This window comes from Sinocyclocheilus rhinocerous, unplaced genomic scaffold (genome assembly GCF_001515625.1).
Source record: "Sinocyclocheilus rhinocerous isolate Xijiao unplaced genomic scaffold, SAMN03320098_v1.1 scaffold6997, whole genome shotgun sequence".
Classification (NCBI taxonomy): Eukaryota; Metazoa; Chordata; class Actinopteri; order Cypriniformes; family Cyprinidae; genus Sinocyclocheilus; species Sinocyclocheilus rhinocerous.
In genome coordinates, this window is record NW_015665859.1 from 8,067 (window position 1) to 19,268 (window position 11,202).

An 11,202-nucleotide genomic window follows, 5' to 3' on the forward strand; every position below is an offset into this window, starting at 1 on the left:
GTTGTAACACAAATAAATGAAAGGTTTTTGGATTTTCCCCTTACTTTAAACGAATGCTTATGGCTCATTATTAATAATGAAAAAAAGGCTATACAATAAAATAGTACAATGATAAATTCACCAATATTAAACTGAACTTTTCTAAACAAAATGAATATGGATTTCCCCTCAAGCTACCTTAAAACGATCATAGTTTGTGACTTAATTAAAACACATCAGCCATAAAATAGTACAATGGCAAATTCGCATATATTAAACATCTAACTTTTATTAACAAAATGAATAAGATATAGCCTTGCGTTGTAACCCAAATATATAAGGTATTTTCCCTTATTTAAAACGAATGCTTAGTTTGTGGTTCATTGTTTTTTTTAGTTTTTTTTTTTTTATGGAAACCCAGCAACAATAAAGACACTCACTTATAGGCTATTAAACGAAGAAATTAAAGTTTTATTAAAAGTAACTCTTTTGGATCCGCCATCATAGTGTGTCTTCTCGCATCACTCTTGTCACGTGACCCCCCTCCCCCACAAGTTTTATTTCTCAGCCCCCCCTGGACAAAATACGTTCCCGCGGCTATGGCTGTATTTAAAGGAATATGTTAGACATATTTCATACCTTAACCTTTGGCAAAATAAGCGATGTGAGCACAGCGAAACTCCTCTTGAAATCGGCTGGATGTGGAGATGCTTCATGAAGAGAACACGAATACGAACACGTGTCAGACTCTCACAAAGAAATCATTCATATCCTGTTTCCCAGCACGATATTTAGATCAAGCTGCATATCGGAGCAAGAAGCACGAGGCGGGGCAACATTTATACTTTTCAAAGTTCCTGCTAAAAGGATTTAAATAAATCTCTACATTCTATTACTAGCTTAAAAGAATAGAATATTGTTTTAATCCAAATTCAGCAGTCTCACCGCCAGATAAATGGCTCTTTACCAATGACATGATAAACTCGCCCGTGTCACAATCACAATAACAATCACAATAATAATAATAATAATAATAATAATAAACAAATATTGGGAAGCATATGTAAATAAATCACACACATTTAGTTTACGTTTTCTTTCTTGTTATTTAATTGAAACTTCATAGCTATAAACTTTAACACTTCAGTGCTTGGATTTTTATTTATTTATTTAATTATATTTAGCAAATCTTAGGTTTCCTTTTAACATGTACATATTTTTGTATTCTTTATGCAGTTATGATATCATATGATTATTTGTTTTATTTTGTAATTAGATAATTAATAATAATAATAATACCAGCATAGCAAACGCAAATATGCACCAATTTAACTCAACAGATAAAAAGAAATACAGATTTTTCCTGTTGATGTCTGTGAAGGTTACAAAATGTATTAACTTATTGATCATATTGTTTACTTTGCACAAGCATTATAGCATATCAATGACATTTTGGTATCCAAATAAGATAATTTATGCACAAATAGTAATGCGATTATATCATGTCTCATTCATACAAAAACAAGCTGTACGTAATTTAAATTATATGAAATGGGCTAAAACAAGAGAGTTAAATAAGAACTAAAAAAGAGGAGTTGGAAAATAAGAACAAAAAGAAGGCATTTAAACGCTGACTTTACAAACTCGACAGAATCGAAATAAAATTCACCAAAATCACTTCAGTCTGTCTTTCGACTGCTCCAACAATCATCGAATCTGGTTTGGTGGAAATAAACTCCAAGCCTATTCACTGAGTTAGGTTTGAAAAGGTCAGGAGAGCAGAGGGCTGAAACAGCGCGGAGGGAGGACATTGCAAAGTTCCACATTAATAACGAGGTAGCCTGCACTACAGCTTAAAGCCTGCGCGAAAGCGGCCTTGTTAATACGTTATATTTCATTTAATACAACTATAATTATAGCATATTCATTATATATAAAGTTATAAAATACAAGTATTAAATAACACAATTTAATGTCATCTTAAAGGCATTTTATGATGTAGGCTACAGTCTCAGCTGTGAGGTTTCTACTGTAATGAGGGTCTGTGTAAAAGGTGTTTATTGTGTTTCAGCTGGTTTAGGAAATGGCATACTTGACATCACTTGAGATGTGGTGACAGCGGCATGTGTTTGACGAAAGTCTTCGAAGGAAAGGTTGTGCGGAAAGCCCCTTATATTGAGATTTGAGCGTGTTTTTATGCAAATGACTAAGCTCCTGCACCCGGCCACTCATTTAAAACACTCCAAACTCACATTAGGGCAAGATTACAAGATTACATTATTTGTTTCAGCCGCGAAAGCCAACTTCGCCTCAAGTCACAAATTAATATGTAGGCCTGTCTTTAATCTCACACACAATAAATGCCAGCGCTGAGCTGAAAAATATGATAAAATATAAACTGTGGTCACGAATTAAGAATTAGTTTCCTTTATTTTACTAAACCGTGACCACATTTTAGTTAAATTAAACGAGGTTACGAATTATGATATTGTGAGCACAAGTTAGTAAAACGAGGAAACGAATTATTATATCGTGAGCATGATTTACTAAAATAGGGAACGAATTATTATTGTTCACGGCTTACTTTAAACGAAGGGAACAAAATATTATTGTGCGCACTTAAAACGAGGGAACGAAATATTATTGTGCGCACTATTTACTTAAAACGAGGGAACGAAATATTATTGTTGTTACTTTTTTTCCTGCATGTCACGTACCGGACTCTGTAGGCTACACTGTAGCTATTAATTTATTTTGACAACTAATAAAATGATATATACATTCAGTGTTTACTTTTCAGTTATATGTTTTGCAAAAAGATCTTAAGTGAGAATTGTTGAAAGGTTCATTGATAATATAAAATTCAATGAATGTTGACTAATCCCCAGCCAACATTCTGAGGTGGGGCCAATGTGGCCCCATATGGGTTATAAATATGGGCCCTAGATGGGGTTGTCTGCTGGTTCCACGTGGGCCCTATAGCCCATATGAACCTCATATAGAACCTGAATGGGGCCCAACTGGGCAACATACATAAGACCCATATTGGTCCCACTTTATGAAGCCCATATGGCAGGGCTATTCAATCAGCTTCATTTGAGGGCCGGATTATCGCATTGAAAATCTGAAGGGGGCCTATAAAATTAGAAATTAAATTGAAATGCATATTCAGCAGTAAAAGTAACTAATATTACCAACAGTAACATCTAGAAGAGGATAACATTAGGGCTGTCAATCGAAAAAATTAATTAATCACACATTTTTCTGTAATTAATTGTGATTAATTGCATATTAATATATTTATATTGTCATAATTTCACACTGAATATTAATTAATTAATTAATATATTAATATAGAAACAACTTAAAGATAGTATATTTTGAATATGTGTTTAATGACATCTTTTTACAAAGTAGCTTATTATTAATGAAGGTCAGTATTATTGATACCAATACTGCTGCTGATGTTTCTATTAAATGCATTTTCCCCTCAATTTTACCCATGAATTATAGCCATTTAATGTTACAGTATAAGAGCCATTATTATTAACATTTTAAAGGCTCTGAAAAACAAATATAACAAATTTTAATTGAACTTAAAACAATCTTCACACAAACTACCAACTGTATATGCATAAACTATATAGATTCATCTTTATTCAAGCTACAAAAGTTAATCAGCGAGAAGAGCAGAGAGTGATTTCTCTTTTTCTTTGTGCTTTGATTTACATCAATGACGGACAGACTACAGCAGGTTTCTCTATAAACCAGATAGTGCAACCATATTTAATTTGGTGTTTTATGGTTTTACTAGAAAACACAGTTAAGCTAGCCTATAGGTACATGGTTAATATGGTTTCACTGTTAATACTGTAGTAAAACCATTGTTAATTTTGTAGTTACTGTAATTTACCTACAAAAACATAGTTAAACCATGAATATTGTAGTAAAACCATGGTTAATTTTGTAGTTTTCATGGTTTTACTGCAAATTCTATGGTAAAACCATGGATAATTCTGTGCTTACTATGGTTTTACTACAAAAAACTATAGTTAAACTACGATTATTGTAGTAAAACGTCTCAGGTTACTTATGTAACCATGGTGCCCTGAGTAGGGAAGGAGACACTGCGTCCTCTAGGGGTCGCTATGGGGAACGCCTCGTCGTGACCCGTGTCTGAAGCATACATTGAAAAAACACCAACAACACGTTGGCCGGCGACAGCCCATGACATCACTACCGGTGCGATTATAGTATAAATAGGCACCGGGAGAACACATCATACACTTCTTCGTCTGAAGCTTGCGTCCGCAGCATGGCAAGAAACCTAGAGGACGCAGGGTCTCGTTCCCTACTCAGGGAACAATGGTTACATAAGTAACCTGAGACGTTTCATAGTACTCTTTCCACCACTACTTATTTTACATCAAAGCCAGCTTATCATGTTAGTCTGTCTACTAATGATTATTTATATACAAATAATCTTTTTTCTAATGGTATATGCCAGAGCATTTGAGTGAAGCAGAGCGGTGTGACACTCAACTCAATATTGTGCTCTATGCCAATGCGTTCTGCTCAGTTGCTCATGGCCCAAGCGAATGCTCCACTCATGTACCGCTCACACTCAACGGTAAAATAACGTTCGATCAAATCCCACTCCGACATTAAATTTCCTCTGCACTAAATGACTTTGTTTATAATTAATTTCTTGAAGAAATGTCTCAATTACAGTAGGCCTATAGATAACATTTCCCTTTCGAATGGGAAATCACACTGCGTCCTCTAGTGGACAGTATGGGGAATGCATCCAGCATGACCGGTATCTGAAGCACATTTCAAAACACATGGACTTGATATTGGCTGGTGACAGCCTATGATGTACCTACCAGTGTGACTGTGAGTATAAATGGGTGTCTGTCATGCACTTCTTTGTCTTCAGGAGACGGTTTGGGTACATGCAAAGAATGTGACTAAAGATTTTGAGGGAGCTGAATGAGCCCATTGTGACAATTTCTCAGTGAAAAAGCTGGATGGAGTGCATTCGACTCTGGAAGCTGGATGTGCTCATTTTTGATGCATTCGCGGGACTGACTGAAAGGTGTTAAGAAGCTCTTTTCTTCTTTGATTCTCAACTGAGGGATAGTAGTCAGCATTTGCATGAGTGCATTTGTGGCAACAGATTCTGTTCTCGCCTGATTTTCGAGAGAATCTAGCGTTTGAATGGAGCATGTTTGGCTCTTGAGGGAGTTGAATGAATGTTGTGTGAAGTGGTCGATTGAGAAGCTCCGCTAATGCTTAAAGACCCCATGAAATCAAAGTTGAATTTTTTTGGCTTTTAGTATGAACATGTTAGCCTTATAGTTATATATAAGCTAGTGTGCTCCAAAATGATGACAAAATTCGTATTTAGAAGATATAAGCATTCAAAACTTACTGTCTCTCACTTCTGGCAATATGAATCAACGGTTTTGATGATGTGACCCTGCACTTCAGCTTCTCATCAAACTTTGTCCAATCAAATGCTCTCTAGAATCTGAAATGTCCCACCCCTACACTATAAATAGACACGGAAACTGCGGCTGAAATAGGTCACTTGTTCATAGAATTAGTACTTTCCGTATGCTGAATGGCACGTAGTGCATTATATGGGGAATAAGGAACGATTCAGACATTGTAAATATGCTTTCCATTGGGTCGAAAGAAGTCTGGTTTCGCTTTGTGTCACGCACACAGTCTGCTCCGGTCCAGAGACACGATATCACGGAGCGGCTCATATGCGCGAGTCGCGCATACCACAAAATGTATCGGACCCATTTAAATTCTACACAGAATGCTATATTTTATAGTGATTTGGATCAGATTAGGAGGAGAAACGGTTAGACAAATGGCACCAACGAGAAGAAGAGATAACATCGGTGCCCTGCACCAACATAAATTACACAGTTTTCAAACTACACATCCTCAGCATCATTATAATCACTGTTTTGCTTTAGTAACAGTTTCATATTGAATCTAAAGGGCTAATCTATTAGACCGAGGCTGTCATAAGCTGTCAAATGCGGCTTTACCGAGCTCAAAGGCCTCTGGCCCAAGCTGAAACGCTATTGGCTATTTAAAAGGGGGGCGGGGCTGCTCGATATGTCCCGCCCCGTCTTCCTGTTTTAGTTGAAATTACGTCACCACATAGCATAATGCTGCGTGTTTCAAGGCACTTCAGTGGACCTTTAATTGTTCTCTCTGTCCTTCATGGTTCCTCAGAGCGGAAGGACGTTCACGCGTTCCTGTTGGCGAACATGCAGAACGGCGGCATCCTGGAGCTGATGATGCGGTATCTGAAGGTGGTGGGGCAGAAGTTTCTGGAGGAGTGGCCAGCGGGCCTCAGCACAGTGGTGCTGGATCTGTTCAACTGCTGGAGGAAACACAGCGCTGGGCTGCCCAATCCACTGCTCAGAGATTCCAGCAACCAGCACATAAAGGTGAGCCTGTTTGCGAGGTTCATGCCAGCACAACTTTGAAAGATATTCATGGTTTTGTTTGAGGCACTTAGTAGCAAGTAAAGGAGATTTCCACGTGCACACCTGTATGTTTAGTTTTGGCTACTGTCTGTTTGAGAGGGGGAAAAAAAGCATTTTAATGTATTTTCACATTTAGAAATCTTTTGGAATTATAATTCTTCTATGCACTTCAGTAAATACTTACATTTTGAGATGCTGAAAAAGGTTTTTTTTATTTTTTTTATATAAGTGTTTTTGCCAAATGCTAAACACATTATTATTCCAGTAGTCTGCATAAGTGGGACTGACTGAAAGAAAACTGTTGTAGGAACAAAAGAATGACTTGGAAGCATGTTTATTCATCAGCACATAGAAGGAAATAGCTACACGTGTTCACTTAAAGGAGTTTTTTTCCTCAGCAGGAGATCATTTGGCACACATACTGCTTGCACCTGCCTGGAAACAAAACTCTATTCATCATGCCACCTGAACCTAGTGTATTTCTCCCAGTGGGTCTACTGAAAATCAGACAGAGACCAATAACTTATTGAGTGTTTTTAGGAAAATCGAGGTCACAGACACTCTCTGTTATGTAAATGAACCTATACAATTAACATACAAGACCAGAAACGAAACTTAAACTGAATGAAGAAAACCGTTTATCTTAAGCTAACAGGATTATTACACTTTAAAGTAAAAAAATTAGTCAGAATTTTCAGCATCATTACTCCAGTCTTCAGTGTCACATGATCCTTCAGTAATCATTCTAATATGCTGATTTGCTGCTCTGAACACAATTCTTCTCATTATCAACATTGAAAACAATAACGACGACGCGGATGCACACACCCTCTAAACGCTTTGCTAGTGCTCGCCATAACGATAGGAATATAGATCGCTCTTACCACGGAAATGCACGCTTCAAACAAAACGGTCAGTGAAGACGAAGAAGTGAATGACATGTTCTCCCGGCGCCTATTTATACTATAATCGCACCGGTAGTGATGTCATGGGCTGTCGCCGGCCAACGTGTTGTTGGTGTTTTTTCAATGTATGCTTCAGACACGGGTCACGACGAGGCATTCCCCATAGTGACCCCTAGAGGACGTAGTTCGAAGTTCGCTTGAAAGGGAACCATGGTTAATTTTGTAGTTTTCATAGTTTTACTGCAAATTCTATGGTAAAACCATGGATAATTCTGTTGTTACTAGGGTTTTACTACAAAAACTATAGTTAAACCATGATTCTTGTAGTAAAACCATGGTTAATTTTGTAGTTACCATGGTTTTACTGCAAATGCTACAGTAAACCCATGGTTAATTTTCATAAGGGAAGTTCTATTATGACCAATGAATTTCTCTACACTGCGAGATCAATCTATTATTTACATCGTGTATACACTCCATATGAGTCATTCTACGAAACGGGTGCCATTGGGTCCGCAACATTCGATGAGATGCATAAGGCACAAAAAATGTCCCAAAGTGTGTTTCCAAAGCTTAAAGCTCTTTCTGATTCTGAGTTAGGATTATAAATAAATGGACACTTGTAGAGAAAAAGAAGCAGGCCTATCACTGAAGATTAACTGTTTTTACATATGGTGTACATGACTTGTCCATACCACCCCGTCACAGTAAACCACCCCGTCACATCAGTTACCACCCCGTCACAGTAAACCACCCCGTCACATCAGTTACCACCCCGTCACAGTAAACCACCCCGTCACATCAGTTACCACCCCGTCACAGTAAACCACCCCGTCACATCAGTTACCACCCCGTCACAGTAAACCACCCCGTCACATCAGTTACCACCCCGTCACAGTAAACCACCCCGTCACATCAGTTACCACCCCGTCACAGTAAACCACCCCGTCACATCAGTTACCACCCCGTCACAGTAAACCACCCCGTCACATCAGTTACCACCCCGTCACAGTAAACCACCCCGTCACATCAGTTACCACCCCGTCACAGTAAACCACCCCGTCACATCAGTTACCAACCCGTCACAGTAAACAGTAAACCGTCACAGTAAACCGTCACAGTAAACGTTACCACCCTGTCACAGTAAACCACCCCGTCACATCAGTTACCACCCCGTCACAGTAAACCACCCCGTCACATCAGTTACCAACCCGTCACAGTAAACAGTAAACCGTCACAGTAAACCGTCACAGTAAACGTTACCACCCTGTCACAGTAAACCACCCCGTCACATCAGTTACCACCCCGTCACAGTAAACCACCCCGTCACATCAGTTACCAACCCGTCACAGTAAACAGTAAACCGTCACAGTAAACCGTCACAGTAAACGTTACCACCCTGTCACAGTAAACCACCCCGTCACATCAGTTACCAACCCGTCACAGTAAACAGTAAACCGTCACAGTAAACCGTCACAGTAAACGTTACCACCCTGTCACAGTAAACCACCCCGTCACATCAGTTACCAACCCGTCACAGTAAACAGTAAACCGTCACAGTAAACCGTCACAGTAAACGTTACCACCCTGTCACAGTAAACCACCCCGTCACATCAGTTACCAACCCGTCACAGTAAACAGTAAACCGTCACAGTAAACCGTCACAGTAAACGTTACCACCCTGTCACAGTAAACCACCCCGTCACATCAGTTACCAACCCGTCACAGTAAACAGTAAACCGTCACAGTAAACCGTCACAGTAAACGTTACCACCCTGTCACAGTAAACCACCCCGTCACATCAGTTACCAACCCGTCACAGTAAACAGTAAACCGTCACAGTAAACCGTCACAGTAAACGTTACCACCCTGTCACAGTAAACCACCCCGTCACATCAGTTACCACCCCGTCACAGTAAACCACCCCGTCAAAGTAAACCACCCCGTCACATCAGTTACCAACCCGTCACAGTAAACAGTAAACCGTCACAGTAAACCGTCACAGTAAACGTTACCACCCTGTCACAGTAAACCACCCCGTCACATCAGTTACCACCCCGTCACAGTAAACCACCCCGTCAAAGTAAACCACCCCGTCACATCAGTTACCAACCCGTCACAGTAAACAGTAAACCGTCACAGTAAACCGTCACAGGCATACTTGACATCACTTGAGATGTGGTGAGAGCGGCATATGTTTGACGAAAGTCTTTGAAGGAAAGGTTGTGCGGAAAGCCCCTTATATTGAGATTTGAGCGTGTTTTATGCAAATGACTAAGCTCCTGCACCCGGCCACTCATTTAAAACACTCCAAATTCACATTAGGGCAAGATTATAAGATTACATTATTTGTTTCAGCCGCGAAAGCCAACTTCGCCTCAAGTCACAAATTAATATGTAGGCCTGTCTTTAATCTCACACACAATAAATGCCAGCGCGGTGCTGAAACATATGATAAAATATAAACTGTGGTCACGAATTAAGAATTAGTTTCCTTTATTTTACTAAACCGTGACCACATTTTAGTTAAATTAAACGAGGTTACGAATTATGATATTGTGAGCACAAGTTAGTAAAACGAGGAAACGAATTATTATATCGTGAGCATGATTTACTAAAATAGGGAACGAATTATTATTGTTCACGGCTTACTTTAAACGAAGGGAACAAAATATTATTGTGCGCACTTAAAACGAGGGAACGAAATATTATTGTGCGCACTTAAAACGAGGGAACGAAATATTATTGTGCGCACTATTTACTTAAAACGAGGGAACACAATATTATTGTGCGAACTATTTACTTAAAACGAGGGAACGAAATATTATTGTGCGCAGTATTTACATAAAACGAGGGAAAAAATATTATTGTGCGCACTGTTTACTTAAAACGAGGGAATTAAATATTATTGTGCACACTGTTTACTTAAAACGAGGGAATTAAATATTATTGAGCGCACTATTTACTTAAAACGAAGGAAAAAATATTATTGTGCACACTGTTTACTTAAAACGAGGGAACGAAATATTATTGTGCGCACTGTTTACTTAAAACGAAGGAACGAAATATTATTGTGCGCACTATTTACTTAAAACGAGGGAACACAATATTATTGTGCGCACTATTTACTTAAAACGAGGGAACACAATATTATTGTGCGCACTATTTACTTAAAACTAAGGAACTAATTATTATTGCGCACAGCTTACTTTAAATGAGGGAACAAAATATTATTGTGCGCACTATTTACTTAAAACTAAGGAACTAATTATTATTGCGCACAGCTTACTTTAAATGAGGGAACAAAATATTATTGTGCGCACTATTTACTTAAAACTAAGGAACTAATTATTATTGCGCACAGCTTACTTTAAATGAGGGAACAAAATATTATTGTGCGCACTATTTACTTAAAACTAAGGAACTAATTATTATTGCGCACAGCTTACTTTAAATGAGGGAACAAAATATTATTGTGCGCACTATTTACTTAAAACGAAGGAAAAAAATATTATTGTGCGCATATTTAGTTAAAACAAAGCAACGAAATATTATTGTGCACAATGTTTACTTAAAATGAGGGAATTAAATATTATTGTGCGCAGTGTTTACTTAAAACGAAGGAACGAAATATTATTGTGCGCACTGTTTACTTAAAACGAAGGAACGAAATATTATTGTGCGCACTGTTTACTTAAAACGAAGGAACGAAATATTATTGTGCGCACTGTTTACTTAAAACGAAGGAACGAAATATTATTGTGCGCAATATTTACTTAAAACGAGGGAACTAAATATTATTG

The 11,202-nt window shown here is 38.2% G+C and overlaps 1 protein-coding gene across 1 annotated transcript; it reads left to right on the forward strand.

The window, feature by feature from the left end:
• The first annotated feature begins 6,245 nt into the window (after positions 1-6,245).
• Positions 6,246-7,094, forward strand: LOC107731607 (calcineurin-binding protein cabin-1-like). Its single transcript, XM_016542729.1, has 2 exons — positions 6,246-6,455; positions 6,893-7,094. The coding sequence occupies exons 1-2, from the start codon at positions 6,273-6,275 to the stop codon at positions 7,022-7,024; spliced, it is 315 nt and encodes a 104-aa protein (XP_016398215.1). The 5' UTR covers positions 6,246-6,272; the 3' UTR covers positions 7,025-7,094.
• Positions 7,095-11,202: the final 4,108 nt, after the last annotated feature.